This window comes from Apus apus, chromosome 2 (genome assembly GCF_020740795.1).
Source record: "Apus apus isolate bApuApu2 chromosome 2, bApuApu2.pri.cur, whole genome shotgun sequence".
Lineage (NCBI taxonomy): Eukaryota > Metazoa > Chordata > Aves > Apodiformes > Apodidae > Apus > Apus apus.
Window position 1 is genome coordinate 144,863,772 of NC_067283.1, and position 19,955 is coordinate 144,883,726.

Sequence of the window (19,955 nt, forward strand, 5' to 3'; positions counted from 1 at the left end):
CTGAGGGTCATCTGTGTCCTCTGCTGTGAATCTCTGAGGAGTAAGGACCCATGTATTTTAAGTTGCCATCACAAATAATGGACTCTAAGCTTGAAATCCATGATTGACTGCGCATGTCACATTTCATGCCAGTAAAAATATAAGCTCCAGCTTGGAAGGGTGAGCACACTTTTGGCTTCCCTGCCATTTGTATTTCAGTTTGCAGGCACCGCTTCTTTCACTGCATGTTGCTATTTTTCTCTTGAGAAAATTTCCAGAGCTCCCTGTGACTGGAGAAGAAACAGACTCTATTTACTGACATTTGTTCCAAGTTATAATGAGCAGAAAGACAACCCTTGTAGGCTCTAGAATTTCTCAGCTAGAAGCCTTCAGGGCTTCAGCCAGCACGCCCAAGCCCAAACACTGCCTTCTTTTTAAAAAGTTTGAATTATCCATTAAATATCACCATGTCCTGAAGAACGTCCATAGGACCTCTGCTTTCCTCTTTGGTCAAGGCTTGAGCTGGTGCCCTGTTAAACTCTGGGAGTCTTCTCCTTAGGATGCCACAGCTGTGTGTGCATTGCTTGCACAAGCATGGGTTAGTTCATGCCATGGTGAGGGGGAATTTGGTATCCCATTAATGGCTAATTCAGGTGCACGCTCCACTGCAAGGGAATCCCAGGGCTGGAATGTGGCCTGAAGCATACAGAGTCACCATGGACACAGCCTGAGTCATGAGGAGCCTTTCCATGCTTTTGCACAGGATGAACCCCAGGTTGACACCCTGGGGAGGAATCAGCCTCTCCCATCGTTTTCTGACCTGTGAACCTCAGTGCATGGCAGGGTTGTCTCCTCCAGCAGCTCATCTTTTTGCAGGTCTCAGAGGGCTGCCATCCTGCCAGGCAGCAGTGGACGACAGCCACGCACACCCCTGACCCTCTGGGATGCCTTCCCATGTCCCACTTGCCAACAGACCTCATGCCACAGGCAAAGTTTTCTTGACAGGAGCCATATTCTGCAGTGCTCAGGCTGTCTCTAAGACTAAGAACCCTACTCGGGGAACAGATAAACAGAACAATGTTTGAGCCTCTGGTACTCTTTAATGTCATTTTCAGGGAAATATATGTGTCATAACAACATAACACAGGCATAGTTCCCTTGCTTTCGATCTGCCTGGTGCCAGGGCCCACGTCATTTCAGCATCAAAACAGATCCAGCAAGTTTGTGGTAACTTTGCTCTCTCAAGAGCTGCCCCCTTGGTTTGTAGTTGTCCCATGTCTTCCAGCAGACTTCCTCACCCTTGTCAGGGGATGTCACGTACTCTTATGGTTAACGTCTAATTTTCACTGGAGGCCCTTGGGAATTGGGCCCTTATCTCCAAATACCGTGCACATCAAAACGGTTTAATCAACCCTATTAATTCCAGGGCTTGCTGCTGATCTGGATACCATATAGCACTTTCCCAGCACTAAAGATTTGTAGCCAAGTTTCACATTGGAGCAGCCTCCATGCAGTTTGGGCTCTGCTCCTCAGGGTTGGACACGTTCTCCTGCAGTCCCTCAGCTCTCACAGGGAGGTGTGTCAGGGCTGTGCTTTAAGTCTCAGATTGGTTTTGGCTGATTTGCCAGACCAAGAACATCTCATCAGCTTGAAATTTGGATTTGAGTGTCCTTGGTGTCACTTCCCGGTGCTCTGGGCAGTCACTACCACCTCCAAATGTGGGAGCAGGGTACCTACCAGGCACATCTGCACAGTTGTTTGGCCTGAGAAAGTTTCTGAGAGCAGAGAGAAACCTCGGTGACACACCAAAGCCAAAACAAAACTCAGGGGATGTCATTACAGCTGTGGCACTGGGGAGCCTGAGAAGGGGACATGCCTTTTCCCTTTTCCCAGCATACCTGCTTTAGGGAGGGGTGGTGGAACATGGTTTATTCATCAGAAGGCACAGCCTAACAAAGAGACAAACTTCAGAGGAGTCGACATGGGATGATTAGCTGTAGTAGGATGGTTTATAGACATCTTCTTCACCAGATGAAGAAGTGGACCAGATTCTGCCACCTTTTCCCACCTCCAGCAGTATTTTACCCCATGGCTCATCTTCAGCCTAAAGCCAAATGTCTCCAACAGCTGTGGGGAGGCCTCATGTTTAAAGCAGCCACGAGGCACCCACCTAATGTCTCAGGGCTGCTCGAGACGTGCTGCCCCTGGCTTTTCTCGGAAGGGTTCTTACGACATGAAAGGAGGGCAGGCAAACAAAGAGCCCCAGGGGCAGAAGTGACAAGCGGCAGCTGGAGCTGGCGGGTGACTTGCTGAGCGACAGAGCAGTTGGGCTCCTCGCTACGCTGCTACTATTTTGGAAACTTCAATAAACAGAAGAGGCCCGATCAATCTCTCAGTGCTCCAGCACAAACCCTGAGCAGCCTGAGACACCAGTTTCTCCATACGCACTCTACTTCATTTGCACCTCAGGCAAACTCATCAGAAATAGCCACTGAAAACATTATTAGCAGTCCACTAATTAGCAGGTCTCAACTCCTTTTGCTGGTGCAAGCTTGCATCGGGGAATTCATGCTCATTTGTGCCACGGAGAATATGACTGTTTAACTTCTGTGTGGGAGCTTTCAAGCAGCTGGAAAAAAAGTATGGATGTTTATATTTTTAAAAAGGGATTGTTTTTGCTGCTGTCAATTATTAATGGCTCTCAGGTCAGGCTAAGGAACAATGCCAGGGATAAATTACCCTGTATGCTATTCATACACGCTCTCCCCAATTGTTTCCTTCTCAACTGGAGGATTCACCTCACAGTGAACTCCTTGGCGTTTGGAAAAAAGGGACTGACAAAGCCATGAACTTGGAGTGCCCGTTTATTTATGCATCAACATCTTTCCTACTTTGTCAGGTGTGTTTAATCAAAAAGAAGCAGGAAATGCATTATAATTATAAACATATTACTGCACAAGAAAAAGGCTGCCGTTGGAAAGAATTGCATTGTTTGATAAACGGTTACAGTGAAAAAGCACAGGCCTAACCTACAAAGCTCTTTGCAAAGATCAAAGCAAAGCTGCCTGCCACCACGGGCTGCCTGTGCAGCAGGATCCAGCTCTGGGTTTGTAGCAAGGAAAGCAGAAGAAAGTGAAAAAGAAAATGCAGACTCTTACATTTTATTTTTTTTTTTTTAGCCTGAAACATTTCCCCTGGTATAAAAATGACTCAAACATTAAATATTTTCTCTTAAAATTAATAGAATTAGTGATGAACCCAGCTGAGAACACAATAATTAGGGCCTAGTCCAAAATCCCTTGCTGAAGCCCATGGAGACACATTGTCTCCAATGGGATCTGGCTCTGAATCCTGGTGAGCCAAAATCAAAGATGGAGTTACAGCATAACCCGGGGAGATCCTGGATCTCCTGCAGTCTTTCCATATGACTGTGCCCAAACTTGCAAGCATTTCTTAATCCCATGCACAGCTGAACCCGAATCAATAATCTGCTCCTGCTGCTGCTGTGAAAAGCAAAAGTCCTTCAGGGCTGTGAGACCAGAGCGCAGTAGGTAAGACACAGAAGGGGTTTATTGCCCTTCTCAGCACTGTGAGGCTGAGACACGGCCCTGCACTTAGCTAAAAAAAGCCCACAACAGACAAACTGGAAATTGTCCAGAAGAAAGCAACAAAAATGATCAGAGGTCTAGAAAACATTACTTATGAGGAAAGATTGAAAAGGCTGGGTTTGTTTAGTCTACAGAATTGGAAACATCCTAATAAACTTTAAAGATGTAGAAAATACACTGTATCAAAAAAGGTAATCGATTGTCCTTTGTCTTGGTGGGGATGGCAGAAGGTTCAGCAAAGAAGATTTAGGATAAATAGTATTAAAAGCTGTGAGGTCAATAATGTGCTCAAGTAGATTTCTTAGGGAGGGACTGGAGTGTCTCGTGAGATTTTGAATGTGCCTGCCATGAGGGACTGGGTAACGCCCTGTCCCATGGAGCTGGCTGTTTTCAGCCATGTGGTCCATGGTTTCCATCATCTAGTGACTTTCTCGGGGCACCCAGGAATGAAACCTTGGAGGTGATGTGCCTTCACAGCACTCCCTGGTTTGAAAAAAGTGGCCAGTGCTCAGCCCTTCTGAAAGTTGACCCTCAAATCAATGGCCTTTTCTTAAAACAGTCTTTCCCTTGGTGTCACTGGTTATTAAACAATGAGCAACAAATTCCCATCTCTTCATAGGGCTGTCATTATATTTGTGAAGTACCTTGCTGCTATCCCATGGAAGATCTAAAAGAGTGCTCAATATTAGGATGCTGAGACCTCTGGAAAAGCATGTGTTGACTCAGAAGGTGTTCCAGGTAGCAGTGGCCTTGCAGTCCCTGCTTCGTAAAGTCCCCTCCTTGACACTGAGAAAGAGGTACCTTGGCCAACCTTTGCTAGCAGTTCTTTCACCCATATTACCACTGGGTACGACAATTGCAAAGCATTTGGGATGGGACTAAGTATTCCTCTAGGTGGGCCAAGTGGTGGCCACCACCTGTTTAGAAAGGCAGCATCCCTTCTCCCCACAGCATCAGCCCTGGGGCTGCATATCCCTGCTTTGCAGCTGATTGTGCTTCTGCTTCCCTGTGACTGAGCTGCTCTGCCAGCCCTTGCCTGGCTCAGTAAGACTATCCTCTGGTTCCAACCCTTTTTGCAAAGGGCCCCAAAAGCTTTGGTCAGAGCTTGCATCAAAACCAATTGACCACAACACAAAAGTCTATTAGAAACCAGGCTTTGTGTTTACTGCCCAGCAAACCCAAATTCCTTGAATTACGGGCATGAGGAGTTTGTGAAGAGAGGGAGTGCAGGGCTGCAGCCAGAGCAGAGCTGGCCACAGCCCTTGCATCTCCAAGGACTTGGGGGTGACGTGAAGGTCCCCTGAGGGCCAGGGGAGGGATGCTGTGCTGAATGCTGCTGCAACTGTGCCTCTCCTCTGCACTCCCCATTCCTTGCCCAGCTACATCTGTGCAAGGTACTATTTGGTCTCCACATGAATGCTGAGAAAATGATTAGTTATATGAGACAGGAATTAAAAATCTGTTTGCTTCCAAGCATAAAGCAATGACTGTGGCAACGGTTTGCAAACATGGGGTTATGGCCCCAAGTCAGCTTTTTTTCCCTTGGTTCTGGGTACAGTCACGAGCCTGTCAGGAATCCGTGTCAGCTAAAATGCGTGGCAGCAGTTGGCGTCTCCTGGAGTTTTGGAGCTGAGTGGGGTCACAACAGGAAGGAGTTTGGGAAGGCGGCACTGCAGGGTTAGGAATAAACATCTCCCCAGGGCAGACTTTCCATAATTGGCCATGACAAGTCTTTCTCCAGAGAGCTGGAGCTGGCCTGTGAGGAAGCAGAATGAATCACTGCTCTGGTCCAATTTGGCAAGTGCGGTGATTTAGCCCTGCTTTGTACGAGGAGGAGATGATGAGATAGACTGGAAGACAGAGGAGAAATGTAGCCAAAGCTTCTGAGCTGGGAGATGAGTTTGGGTTCCCACTCATTTTTTGCAGGTTTACTCAGATCCTTAGAAGGAAACCCTGGCAAAAACCACTGGTACAAAAACAATTCCCTTTATCAACAATGCAGAGGGAACAATGGGGACTCCTGAACACAAAGCTCATACAAAAAATAATAAAGATTTTATTTTGTATTGTTAAAACAGCAGTTAATACACAATTCTTTCTTCCAGCCCCCCATTTAATTAACTATTTCTGTTACCCTTCTGCTCCCAGATACAGATTTATGGGTGGAAATAATAGAATCAAAGAATGATAGAATCATCAAGGTTAGAGAAGACCTTCCTGTTCAAATCCAACCATCCTACAACCCCTAACCACTAAACCATCTCCTGAAACACCACAACTACCTCTTTTTTGAGCATCTCCAGGGACGATGACTCCACCACCTCCCTGGGTAGCTTGTTCCAATGCTTCATCACTCTTTCTGTGAAGAAATCTGAACTTCCCCTGGAGCAGCTTGACCCCATTTCTGTTTGTCCTATCACTGGTCACCAAGGAGAAGAGGCCAACACCCACCTCACTACAATCTCCTTTCAGGTAGTTGTAGAGAGCAATGAGGTCTCCCCTCAGCCTCCTCTTCTCCAGGCTGAACAGCCCCAGCTCCTCATAAAACCTGATCTCCAGACCCCTAATCAGCCTCATTGCCCTTCTCTGCACCCTCTCCAGCACCTCAGTGTCCTTCCTGTACTGCGGTGCCCCAAAATGCACACAGTGCTTGAGGTGCAGCCTCACCAAGGCTGAGAAGTGGGGCAGGATCACCTCCCTGGTCCTGCTGGTCACACTATTCCTGATGCAGGCCAGGATGGTGTTGGCCTTCTTGGCCACCTGGGCACACTGCCCATCTTAGGGGTTGGAGCTGTGTCCTGCAATGTGGTGGTCACCATATGGCTGTGCAGCCTTCTGTGAAGAGGATGGTTGAGTGTGGTTTCCTCATGCCACCCTGTATCCTTGGAAAAGTCCTAGTTCCTTTCAAATATGAGGAAAAAGGGATGTTCTTCCTGCCATCCTTTCTCTGGATGATGGTAAGTACTGTATTTAAAGCTCCTTGCTATCTCAGCAATCTTACCAAGCCTGGTGACCTGACAGCAGTTCACAGCCTGTTCAGTATCTGATGATTAGTCCCCTCCCTTTAAAAATAGTGGCAGAACCCCACAAAAATATTGGTGGAGCCAGAGCTGCTTTGCCAAGTGGCAGACTTAGACTTGCTCTTCTTGGAAAGCTGGTTTCCTGTCACTGGCTTTCTCTCCTTGCTCTTTTCCAGTGGTTTGGAGAGAGGAGAAAGGGATTTTTTTTTTTCTTCCTAAATACCTCTTCTCTTTTACATCCCCTTTCCTCCATGTGTCGTCTCTGCTATTCCAGATTTCAGCAATTCCATCAGCCTAATGACTTCCTAACTAACCCCACTGCTGTCCCTGATGCAAAAGGAGAAACAACTTCCCTGCAAAACAATATCCCTTGGAAGATAAGATGCAGATAATTTTTATCTCCATCCCACCTCCAGCTCTTCAGAGAGCAGACAGATGGAACAGAAATCATCCCTGCACTGCAAAAGAGCAGTAGCTTAAAAAAGGCAAACGTGCATCTTGCCACAATGTGAGAGTTCAGATCAAAGCATCAGCCTTTTGCTAAGATTGCTAATTTGATGTTAAGAACATTAACATTCTATTTCTCATGAGATGACTGCCACAGCTAACACTACTGCTGTTGGGCTGGCTACAAGACTTAGGGCTTCCTACTCTAAATGCTCCCACCACTCAAAATGGAAAGCTTGGTCAGCATCAAGCAGCAAAGGCCGTGGCAGGCAGGTTACCCAGATCTTACTTTCCCTGGAGATATTAGCATTCCTATTCACTTTTCATTTTAAAGTCTGTACAAGGTCAAATCCTGCATCAAGTTCTTACCCAGCATCATTTTCCTTTGTCCTGCTGAGACTCTGGGTAAGCCCTCCTGGCTGGACTTAGCAGCAGCTCACGCAGTGTTGGTCAGGTGAACATGGCATGAGCACAAAGCTTGTGACCTTTCTGGCAGAGCTTTCAGGGAATGACTACTGCCACTGGTGCCTTCAAGGTCAGGAGTTTGTGGGACCCCACGAGCATACCCTGTGTACTCTTCGCAGAGCAAGGTGGGTCCTTTCTGAGAAGGAAAACACAAAACGCCCTGGGAAGCACTGAAGGTCGTTTAGAGAAGGTTAGAACAGGGGACACACTGGAGTGTAAGGCACCCATGGTCAAAAAGTTTGTGTGGCAATTTTCCCTTGGGTGTCCACGTGTCAGTCACTGGATCATAGCAGTCCAAGGAATCCAAGTCCTTGATAACATTGTCTGCAGTGAGACACCGTCCTCCTGTGACATACAGCTTGTTCTTGATGACAGTGGCCCCGTGGTGCATTCGTCTGTCCCTCATGTCAGCACATTTAACAAACTTGTTGCCTTTTGTATCATAAGCAATTATTCTCCGGGTGTACCCTAAAAGCAAAGCCAGAGGTGGAACAGACAGATGGGAATTAGAGCTTATGGCCAGCAGAAAGAATGATCATTTATTTCCTGCTAGTCTTCAAGAAAACCTATAATACTGCTACATAATTTGGCAGAATTAAGATATTTAAGCTGGGAAGTGATGGTGTGTTACAAGAATGCCTGTCTGTCTATCTTCCCTTCCTGTTTGTCACCACCCTGTCTCATAGCACCTTGGCAGCCAAGGCTTGATGAGCACCATAAAACACAGCAGATCAGACAAGCAACCTGTCAAACACAGTTGGAGCTTGCAGATTTCTGCAAGTGTCTTCAAACTTCCCAAGTGTTTTCACCTATCAGACTCCTAGAGATTCACTCAGAAATACAGAAAACAGTGGCACATGGGAAGGGAGCAACAAAGCCTTTAGGGGGTTGGAGTTGTAGCTGTCTACTGAATGGAGCTGGGTATTCAACAGTACCGTGCCACTCGTGCTTGCTCCACTCCCAGATCCCTCAGGTCTGTGCTGACCACCATGCCAGTGACCCAGTGGACAGCTCTTTCACTGAGGGGTGATGTAACCTTGCATCTGCTGAGAGGTAAGGTCTGGTACCAGGGCCATTGCCCTGGAGCAGTGGAGGTGTGGAAGCTTCATACCCAGCAGTACCTTTTCCATCTATCCCTGTAGGTAATCAAGAGTGCCCATGGCAAACAAACTGCTTTGGGCCATGTTTTGCAGGCTTGGAAGACACTTTCCCTAACAAAAATCACGGCCTGTCTAGTTTAGGCCAACACACTCCCCTTTGTTGTGATGTGACCATTCATACATTTTCCCTTAAATAATCTAGTCCATGCTTTCTCATGCCAACCCATGGTCAGTGAAGCTGCAGCAAGGACTGCAGAGTGCTAAATTAACATCAAAGTGCCACAGGCAGAGGCTGGTCCTCAGGTTGAAAAAGACATTGAGAAGTTTCCCCTCTTTGAGTGTTTCACACCCCTTTCAGGACATTTCAGTTACCCCTAAGAGGCATCTACAGGACCGATTGTCCTCTCTTAGCTCTGTAGTCCAACCACCCCAAAAAGCTATCCATAGCCTTGTGGTAACCATCCTCTTCACCCTTCCAAGAAGAGCAGTCAGGGAGGGCCAGGCTGTGAGTCAGCAGGGGAGGAGCAGGACCCCCATGACCTTGGCTTCCTCCCTTCTTCTGCAGAGCAATAACTTGCATTGGCTTTTCCCCAGTTTCCCCTCAATGCAGGTCCTACTAGTTGGAATAAGAAGATGCCTTGTTGAGAACTCGTCCCCACTTTTACTTACATGAGACCCTGTGAGAGGGTCTGCTTCTCTCCTTCCCAAGCTCCACATGCTTTTTGAGGGAGAACCCCAAGCAGGAAGGCAGTGAAATCCCACAGAAGCTGGGGAGGGGAAGGCAAGAGGGAGGGTGAAACAGGGTCCTTACCACCTACGATGATAATCTGGTCTCCAATCATGACAGCTGGTGCACAGACATTCTTCACCACTCTGGTCTCCATCCGAAACCATGTATTCCTGGAGACATGGTAAACCTGACAAATAAATAGAGATACAAACGCAGCTGTTTATGTTGCACTTTAACTGGCAATTGTAATTTCAGAGAAACTTATGGTTTTTATTTTGTCCTAATGAATACAATCCTCTGACTTGAACTGCTGGAAGTCTGAGAATTTACCCACTTTTTTTCCCTAATATGTCCCCTTGGAAAGCATTTTAGTTCTTAGCTTGTCTGCTCAGGACATGCTAGCACAGGCAGTAAGGCAGAATGTATCTGCCACATGCAAACTTCTTGGCTCTAAATCTTTGCAAGGCCATTAAATCACTGTAACTCCTGGATAATCCTGTCCCAAAATGACAGCCATTTGCTTTCATTTTCCAGTTATTCTGGGTATTCCTGCCTTAGCCTTAGCAATTTCCTGGGCTAAGAAACCTCAACTTCACCTAGCTCTGCTGGCAGCCACTGTGTTTGCCCAGCTATATTTGTGCTGGTGGCTGGTATGCACTTGGATTGGCAAAAGGACTTGTTGATGGAACTTAGAGTGATGTCTAAGTCATCAATTTATGTGAGAAAAAGAGCTGTTGCCAGATGATGATCATTCAGTCATCTGTATCTGGGCGACACAGACTTTTATGTCACGTCATCCGCTTCTTAATATAGCAAATAGCTCCATGACATCTCCCCACTAACTGATAAATACATTTCCTTCCCCCTGATAATCAAGTAGCTTTATCACCATAAAGCAGTATTGCTCAAGTGCTGGCTGTCATCATGGCCTTTAATGATCCTTCTTAGTTAAAACACCTGAACCAGTGAAAAACACTAATGAGGAAAGTAAGACTACACTATTGCTAAAGCATCTAATCAGATAAGAAAGGATTTAATGTATTTTTTCCTCCTAATAGAGTCGAACTGCTGAAAGCAGGCAGAGAGCCAGCAACATGTGGCAGGAGCCACGTTTTTAACATGGCTGTTTATACAAAATAACTGTCAGTTTAAGTCCTGGCCCTTTGATGAGTGAGAATCTAATTGCTCTAATGATTGCCAATCTCTGCTGTCACTGCAAGTGAGCAGATGCACAGATGAGACCTCAGCTCGGCCGCCCAGAGGAGAGCACGGATCTCGGTGGGATTGGCTACAGGCATGAAGCCAGGCCAGGGTGTCACCTACAGCAGCCTTGGTCCCAGTGCCCACCAGTGGCAGAGCTGACAGAAGCCCAAAGAAGTACCTCAGGACTTGTGCCTGAAAAATTTTCAAAGGGGAAAATGAAAGAGTTGCAATGCTCCTTGCAGACAAGGCTTCCCTGAATCCTTGTGTCATGTCATCCTGCCTTTTGCTGCAACTCACAATGAAGTTTTTTGGGGGGTTGATTGCCTCAGGAGGGTGATGAACTGCTGAATACCTTAGATGAAACTGTCTGTGGCAACAAGCAGGACTGACCATTACCTGGATCAGCCGGACAGGGTTTTGCATAACGTCTTCTCCCCCAAAGAGGTAGACCCTCTGATCTTTGGCAGCAACAGCAGGGTGAAGGACAGCAACAGGCATGTTTGCCATGCTCTCACAGGTGTTGTGGATGCTATCGTATCTTTCAACAGAATTCAGGATTTCATGGTTTTCACCAATTCCACCAAATGATAGAATATAATTTTTATAAGCCAAGCTTCTGTGGGAGTAACGTGGAACTAACATGTGCTCAACCAACCTCCACTGATTGAGTTTGAGGGAGTAAATGTAAATATTATCACTGACGGGGCTTTTCTTATTGCTGACAGGCATCCCACCGACCACATAGATGTTGCTGTGCAAGCTCACTGCAGAGGCTTTGTACAGGCGCACAGGAAGTTTGGCCAGGCTTAGCCATTGGTTTGTCTTGTCATCATAAAGCAAGACATCCCTTGTTGTCTGCTGGCTCTCCTTTCTGCCACCAATGATGATGAGGAACTCTTGGTTGGAGTACCTGCGAGGAACGTGCAGCATGGGCTTGATGTCAGGTGCATTGGTGCTGTACAAGGAAAACATTTGTCTCCAGGCTGACTCAAGGATGCTCCTGCAAGTGGGTGAGGACTGAACAAGGGAGTCACTGGCAATAAAGTGGAAGAGGAAAGTTGGATGGACATACTGAAGCCGGACTTTCTTGAACAACTCTTGGATGTAGACTTGCCTTGTCTGGAGGTCATGCCGGATCCACACCATCAATGTCTCAAAGACCTGCTCTTCCTCCCCACAGAGCTCGTCGTCCCCAAGGTAATCAATGAGCTCCAAGGGACAAAGGTTCTTCAGGTCTTCAGAAGAGGCCACCTCAGGAAAGCATTTCAAAGCCATAGCCTTGGCTTTCTTATTCAGGCTTTGGCAGTTCAAGAGTTTTGCCAGTCTGATCATGCTAAGACAGTTGTCAGGAGTCAGCTTGTCTTGGAGATAGGCAGAGCAGGCCTCAAACAGCTTAGAGTACTGCAGCATGGAGGCTGTCTCCAGCAGGCCCAGGACATTCTCGGTGGATATAAGAATCTCCCCTGTGTAAACGTAAAGGATAATCTGATCCAAAATCTCAGCATCCATGCCCTTCAGGATGACTTTAGGCTGGTGACTCTCTCTGAAGTCATTACAGAACATTGCCTTGAAGTATGGACTGCTGGAGGCCAGCACGTTTCGGTGGCAGGGGATTTCGAAGTCCCCGGAGCAGAGGGTAACATCAGTCAGCATCCCTCTCTGCCGCAGAGCATTCAGCTGCTTCAGCAGTTCAGAGGAGAATTCCTGGTCTGTGAAGAGAAACTCTTCAGTGGATCCCTCCTCCATAGCAAAATAGGAAAGAGATGAATTCTGGACTTGGCAGAAAAAAACCCAACAAATTCTTAGCAGCTTTTATTGAAATATCCAGCTCCAAGGGAACAAATCAGGACTTTGATGTTGCTCAAAATATCCATTCACTGTTATGCACAAAAACGGAACATGGGTTAAGCACAGTGGGAAAATAATAAAGAAGCTAAAAGGTCGCTTAAGACCCTTTAAAATTTTCATAAAGTTATCAGATAGGTTGCAGCTCTGAGGTCAGCACTGCCTACGACCCTGGCAAGAAGCAAAAGCACTGAAGTTATCTCACTGATTTGGGATGAGAGCTGGACGGCTGAAGCAAATGGTTTGTTCATTTTAATCACGCTGAATAAATGCGCTCAGACATTTATTCACTGTTTTAAAGTATTAGCAGTTTAGTAGCTTGCGCCTCTTTCCCCTAGAGTTAGTCACTCCCAAGGAATGCAAATCTGGCAGAGCTGAACTCTGCAGCAGGGGAAACCAAACCCTTGAGACTGGGAATCTGCATTAAAACGCTTATTTATTAACTCTGCTTAGCTGTGGTTTTGTTCGTTGGTTTTTTTTTTTTTTTTTAATGTTAATCAGACACACAATGACTAAATTAAGTGCCAGGCAGAACAATTTGATGAGCATCTATTGTCATGGCTGACTGCTCAACCTGCAGTGAAACAGGAGGGTAGAAATGTTTACCTTCTGTTGTCCTTTCCTGCAAGCACTTACTCTCTGCCGTTTATTCTCTGCTGAGATTTTCCATAGCTAGAGCCTGGAGCAAAAAAAAACACAACAAACAACCCAACACAACCCTATAAACCGACAGGACGTTTCTTTCAGTAGGTAAAGTGATTCATAGAGGGCGATTTCTGGCCGTGTTTGTTCTGAAGTCAGCGTAGCTGCTCCGGGGCGCGGTGGGCAGGGGCATTGTGTACATTCCAGATCTAAGAATAGGCGCAGGCCCGCTCCTATCGCCTGTGACGCTGCCGCCGCCTTTCTGCGATGACCTGCCCAGTACTGAGCATGCCCGAGTGGTGTTTTTCTGGCATATGTTTACATATAATAAATAGACACGGAGAGGAAAGTTCACTTATAAAAGTCCTGGCTGTCCGTTTGGAAACAGCGGCGAGACCCTGTCCTAAAGTGCCTGGGAACTCTAGAAGGCTGCAAACAGCCTGTGAGGCCCGGCGCTGGGTAGTGCCCTCTCACCGTGGTTTCAAGGAGAAAGAGGGAGAGAGAAGGGCTCCCAGGGACCCCGGTGGCATGGACCATGTCTCCACTTTATGGAGAGATCTGAGGAGCGTCTGACCGTTGCAGTCTCGTGGGAGATGCTGATGCACAGGGACCTCTGCTTTCAAGGGAGAACCCAGCTACCTCTGCCAAGCAGAGAGGGAAGGTCACTCTCGGAGCAGCTGCAGTTTATCTTTATGATGCTGCTTGATATTTCATACAGAAAATACCAGGTTGTGGCCTTCTGTGTAAGGACCTCTTTGAAACCCTTAGCAAAGAACTTCTCAAGCCAGTGGCTTGAGGCAGCTCAGAGTTATGGGTGGGACTGGAGCAAGTTACTGAAGTGAGTGCAGCAAGCTGGAAAACAGGGTCCCAGGGAGGCACTTAGCTCCCCAGGGTAGACACCTTGACAGTCTCTAACTGCAGAAGCCTGCACATCAACAAGGTGTCTGAGCTCCTTTTGCAGCCAGTGAGATCTAGTCCATACAACTGGGTCTGCCCATTTACTCAGGTAAGTACCACCTATGTTTGGGCAGGTGGACAGTCCTCCAGGCACTTCTGGGTCTCCAAGGGCGCTCAGGTGCCTCTGTCACAAGTAAGAGTCCATATTTAACACTCCCATGTAGGTATCTGCAATGATGAGCCTATATCCATTCCCTGCATCAGTTGAGCACATTGTGCCAGCAGAGGATCCTCCACAGCCCCAGCTAGCCCCCAGCTGGGGTCTCCAACAGGTTCAGTGTGATGTGTCCCATCTCTGTGCCAATTTTCTGGGTGTTTCAAGAAAAAAAAAGCATTGGTTTCCTGTGCCTGGGTAACTGGATCAGGCCCCTATGCTGAGACTCCTCCCTTTGTTCTGGGATGAGACTGAATCCAAAATGTCATTCCTAAGCATCGTCACCACAGGGAGACACAAGGTTAAAGCAAAACTCGTTCTCATATTTTCAAAGCCAAAGCTCACGGGTGAGTCATGTCTGCCTCTAGTCGCAGTGAGGCAGATGAGCAAAAATCGTTGGGAGCCACAGTGCCCTCATGTCAACTCCCGTGCCGCGCTGGTGGTTGCAGATCTCCATGTGTTCCAGTTCTCCATGTCTTCCTGCCCCCACGTCCCTGGCCCAGCAGACGGCAGGGATGGGGGCAGCCTGTTCCTCTAAAAACAGCAGCTTTGCATCACGGGTCGTGCCGTATGTGACCTTTCCCAGAGACTTTTCAGTGCAGCATAACAGCGTGGTGAAATGCCCAAAGGCGAGAGAAAACCCTGAAGGCCCAGCCCCATGCTGAAGAGAGGGTAGAGTTGGGCTGGCATGGCTTTTTGGGGGCTGTGGCATCTTCCCTTCTTGCACAATCCGTGTGGGTGTGTGCACACGTGTGTGTGAGCAGCCAGGCGAGGTGAGGGAGGGGAAGGGCAGCAGCCACTGGACTTGCCTCCTGCAGATGAATCACTTTGAGGGTAAACATGGCAACGTGCAGCTGCTCCCCTCTCCCCAGCTAAAGAGACGACCCAGAGGATAATGTTGGGGCACTGGGGAAAATGCACCCTCCCCTCCCTACTCCCCACCGTTGCTGCCTCACCAGCTGGCCATGATCTTGCTATAAATATTTAGAGTGGCATTAAAAGCCCAAAAGAGAATTTCTCTCTCCTCGTCCAGAGAACATTAGCTACCCAAACAAAACGCCCTCTCTCTGTATTTCTTGCTCTGTATGTATATGCTCTCGCTGCGGTCTGTTTTGATGATTGATGTAGCTTTATATCTCTGTCCTGGCTCTAACTCTTTGCTGCCTGTTTAGTTCTGCCTCTTCCTGGCAGTGGCTGTGGGTTATTTTTTTAACCCTCAAAGAAACAAACAGTGCAATCTGACTTCACTGATGTCACTGTTTTATGGGGTCGGGGAAGAGTAGGTGGGATGTTCTTCTGCTTCAGATGCTGATAAATGTGGCATTTATTCAGAAGATCCCAGGCTCGAGGGCTTTGCACAGTTATGCAAACTCCTGCTAACCCAGAGTACAGTGTGTGCTGTTTAAAGAGCTTATTGCTCTCGAGGGGGTTGCAGCTCCCTGCTGAGTCCCCACACAGGTCCCTGTCAATTCAGGGCCAAGGCTCCTGAGCCATGAAGGTCCAGCTGCCTGCGCTACAACTCGCTCTTCTTTCTTTCCCAGAGGTTGTGGTTTCAGACACATCTCCAACCAGATGTGCACACCAGTACTGCTTAGTTAGGACTTCCTTTATAAATAAACTAGAAATTATTTTTCTTCGTTCACCCCAGAACGGTACGTCCTGTACGGCCTCCACTGCTGCAGCATGAGCCCTGGTGAGAGGGAAGAGCTGTTTCCTCTGCAGGACAGTGTAGCTTTTCTGAGAAAGTCTGTTCCTGGAGGACTCCTTGAGGCAGGTTTCCTAGGTCGGTGTGCTATTGACCAAACCAGGCCTGAAAGGTCTTCACTGGGAGCACAGATGCTGCATTAACCATGGGGGTGGAAGGCTGCACAGGAGACTGGCTGGTCTGAACACCATTTGCAAATGGAAAAGTGAGCTGTGTGACCCAGCAGCACTGTGGGACATCATGCTGCTGGTCCCCCAAGGCCCTTGAGGGAGGTTGGAGCCATTTGGGGCTGTTAATAACAGGGAACCTCTGCAACTCCTGCTGTGTGAGCTCCATCCATGGCCAGTCTATGGAAAATGGAAATGTCCACCAAGGAATGACCACTTGGCTGCAATCCTCTACACTCACCCTGCTCCTCCTGCTCTCTCTCCTTAAGTGTTTGAGATTGCTCAGTTTCACAATTACGATGGTTGAACCTTTGATCTGACCTAGAGCAGCTCTTATGTTTTCAACTAATGGGATGATGAAATGTCTTATTATCATGCACTAAGCAACAGAGCAGAAAAGAGCTGTAATCTAATCAGCCAGTGGACAGGTGCACAGAGAAGCCTGGTGATGTCAGACAACTCCTAAAACTCACACATTGATCCTATTACAATTCAGGTGAAAATGAACAAATATGGATAACGAAAAATGACTATTCAAGGCAGAGACTTCACTGAGCTTATTCAGTGCTCTGTGTGTTGCCTCAGTGACTACCCACCCTCACAGTTATTAAGAGAGATCACCCCTTTCCCCAAATTTTCATGCTAATTTGCACAGGGGGACAAGAAAAAAAAAATCCTTATTACGGTTTTTATAAAAAGGCGAGAAGGAACAAAACCCAAAATTAAAATTCCGCATTGTAAAACCAGACAATTACAGTTAACCAGTTAATCAGATGTCATGAGTTGGAGAGGATGGGAAGATGGCCCAGGCAGCAGTGGTGGCTGGCTGGGGTGACAGCCTTCAGCCCTGGCTGGGAGAGCAGCCAGCACTGTCCAGGGGTGCTGTGTGCCCTGGCAGTGTGGAGCTTGGTGGGTGAGCCCTGACCAGAGTAAGGTGGGCACCCAACACTATTGTGCTTATTATAAGCTGGAGGGGAGAGAAATACAGGATTAAAAAGGAAGACTATTGTGTTTGGGAATTATGAGCTTTATATATTGCATATTTACACATGCATGTAAATGTATATAAAGAAATTTCTCCATTGAAAGAATGAAAATATGTTTATTTTTTTACATTAAGAATATGTTTATTAATACTAAGAGAGAGCATGGATAGAAGCCTGTCTACCCAACATGTATGTCTGTATCTCACCCAACTGATAACACAAGGAGATCTCGCTCCACATGTGTCTGGGCCAGACCTGGGAAGGAAATGTTTCCCCATACCCAGCAGCTGGTTTTGAATGCATCCTGACACTCCCCACTGAAGCAGCCTCCTTGAGCCCTGTCCATGCTCAGCAGAAGCCAGTGTGGATTCACTATTTTCTTCACTGGATTGGGAAAACAGCCCTTTGATCCTCTACCTCCCCAGTTCACTGAAGGCCACGAAACTTCCCAAGCTAGCAAGTAGCAAAGAAAACATTTAAAAGTAAACAGAATCCAGTGTGAATATGGGGAACTGATGGACAATCATATTACTTCAAGCAACAGAAATACAATGACTACTCCACACAGCACCGCCAGGTGTGGTCTCCTGCTCACAAACTACATAATTCTCCTAGAGTCATGGGAAGATTGGGTTAAGCCCCTGGGAGCTCACCTAGTGCAACCTTCTGCTCACAGCAGGACTAACCTCGGAGTTAGATCAGGTTGCTCGGGGACTTGTCCAATTGGATTTTTGAAATCTTGAAAGATGGAGATTTCATAACCTCTCTGGACAAACTTGTCCCTAGCCACTCTCCTGGTGAAGATTTTTTTCTGTAGCTTTGATAGGAATTTGTTGCAACTTGTGAATGCTGCCTCTTGTCCACAGAGAAGTCTGCTACCTACCTTCTGCTGCTACCAGTTGCCAGACATCTGGTCTTCCTATATTTTCAGTCGAGATGCCCGCACGATCCTTCTCTCTCTTTTCTCTGTAACTTTTGCATTACTCATTTCCTATTCAGCTGCTTAGCAAATGTGATTTGCATGCCCTGTCACCAGAGCTGCCACTCACACTGGTATGATACTTAATTCTGAGCTAAGGCTTAGTTTAAGACTTGATCAAATCTATGTTTGGTTCTGATTTTGTTGGCAAGGTAGCATACTAAATCTGTAGACGTTGGTCTTGAAATCGGGAATTGAATTTTGAACCCCTCACCTAAACTTTTGTTATAGAGGCATAGGGACAAGTTTTACTTTTATAGCACAGGAGACATGGAGCAACTTCCCAAGTGTCCCTGCCACCCCTGTGTGCACTGGGTGCAGATCGAGAGGTATAGCGTGTAATTCAATAATGACTTTGGCCCAGTATGTGTGGGTGTGAAGATGTGTGGGCTCCTGGCTTGGCTTCAGGCCAATCTCTAATTAAAGAGTGAAAGATTAAGATGAAAGCAATCACACTTCCTTCTTTAGTCAGAATGACCTACTAGTGTTAATTAAAACAGTCTTCAGGCAAAAAATAAATTTGGCTGCCAAAGTTACGCGCTTCACATTAAATAAGGACATAGCTGAGTTTAAAGTGTGCTGAGCTTCTAGAGGTTTCACAGAAACCACTCATCTAGCTCTGGGCACTCTTGTTGGAATATTTTGAAAAAAATCCTTTGCCTAAACCAGCTCCTTCATGTGCATTTCAGAGACTGGCTTTCTCTTCAAACTGCATCATTTAAGAATGGGTACCTGCCAGCTTATCTTGGACTGAACAGACAGTGTGACCTCTGGAGGATAAAATATCTCTAGGAACACTGGACACTTAAGTAGATTATTCACCTATCCTTCCTATAGTCTCTGATTACAAGAGCCTCATGGCAACAGCAGCAAGGTAACAGATCCTGCACTGCTCTGCTCTTTCTGGGTCTGAATGTTAAAATGCCTTTGATAAAGGCAAACCTGGAATCAGATGGTTCATTTCAGGTTCAGATCTGCCTCTGTTATTTTTACATTGCTAGAAATGTCACCAAAGGAGGATCAGGCCTGCAAAATGCTGGAACATCCTGTTACACCTGTGTGACACACACATGTAATTGTTCTTAAAAGCCCTTCATCTTTCCTATCTCTCCTTTATTTTTGGCCCATTGTTACAGACTGCAGCTAGATGGCCAGGTCCTATTGCTGTGACACTGATATGAGCAGGGAGAAACAGGGCACTGCTTCAGAAATACTATGTTCAGTGGGACTTAGATGCCACGAGCCATAACACCTCAGAGGATCTGGGTCTGAAAGACCCTTCCCCTTGCAGAGCAGTGCACTCTAAAGGGAGAAAGAGCCTAAAACAGAGCCCATCTTCTTGACCCAGCCTCTCCTCTCTCTTTTCTTACTTGTCAAGCATTGTCATGTTATTTTTCATCTACATCTGCTGTCATATAATTATAGGATTTTAGGGTTATTCAGGGAGGAAGGGACCTCTGGCAGCCTGCAGCCCAACCTCCTGTTCAAAGCAGAGTCAGCCATGAGATCAGACCAGGTTGCTCAGGTCTTTATCCAGTCGGATCTTGGAAGCCTCCAAGGATGGAGACTTTACAGCTCTCCTGAGGCCCACACCTACCTCTGTGGGAACAGCATTTCCCTGCTTGACAGGTACACCTCGTGAAGCCCTGTCTCTTCCCCAGATGTGCTCCTGCACCATGTCCTAGGAGGTGGTGTCAATGGGGACTGAAAGTCCTTATGTCCTTCATGGGATAATTTAGGAGGTGACTATGCTGAGAGAGCAACTCACAGACAGGGAAGTCACTCCAACCTCCTCACTGATAGCAGGATTTTAATCATGGCTTCACTGAAATAATTAATTGACAGCCCTCAGGTTGCTTAAAGAGCTGTAACAACGGGCTGAGAAGAAATTGCTACCCATTTCCTCTTGGCAGGACTGTAACGGCATGATATGGCACCCTTTGAGCTGGGGAAAGAAGAGGAATAATC

At 46.9% G+C, this 19,955-nt stretch overlaps 1 protein-coding gene across 3 annotated transcripts; it reads right to left on the bottom strand.

Moving 5' to 3' along the window:
• Nucleotides 1–2,534: 2,534 nt before the first annotated feature.
• On the bottom strand, nt 2,535–13,160 carry KLHL38 (kelch like family member 38). 3 transcript variants are annotated; one of them, XM_051610807.1, is made up of 4 exons: nt 13,004–13,160; nt 10,949–12,429; nt 9,431–9,536; nt 2,535–2,608 (listed from the first exon to the last, which is right to left on the bottom strand). In XM_051610807.1, the coding sequence occupies exons 2-4, from the start codon at nt 12,296–12,298 to the stop codon at nt 2,601–2,603; spliced, it is 1,464 nt and encodes a 487-aa protein (XP_051466767.1). In that variant the 5' UTR covers nt 12,299–12,429; nt 13,004–13,160; the 3' UTR covers nt 2,535–2,600. The 3 variants fall into 3 exon arrangements, with proteins under 3 accessions (XP_051466767.1, XP_051466766.1, XP_051466765.1); XM_051610806.1 differs by lacking the exon at nt 2,535–2,608 and adding an exon at nt 5,621–7,987 and having other exon boundaries at nt 10,949–12,322; XM_051610805.1 differs by lacking the exon at nt 2,535–2,608 and adding an exon at nt 5,621–7,987.
• Nucleotides 13,161–19,955: the final 6,795 nt, after the last annotated feature.

Coding starts and splice junctions, on each gene's coding strand:
- KLHL38 (XM_051610806.1), bottom strand. CDS start 12,298: ATGGAGGAGGGATCCACTGAAGAGTTTCTCTTCACAGACCAGGAATTC. Junction 9,537..10,948: donor ACCCTGTCCGGCTGATCCAG/GTAATGGTCAGT, acceptor TTTATTTGTCAG/GTTTACCATGTCTCCAGGAA. Junction 7,988..9,430: donor CCAGATTATCATCGTAGGTG/GTAAGGACCCTG, acceptor CTTTGCTTTTAG/GGTACACCCGGAGAATAATT.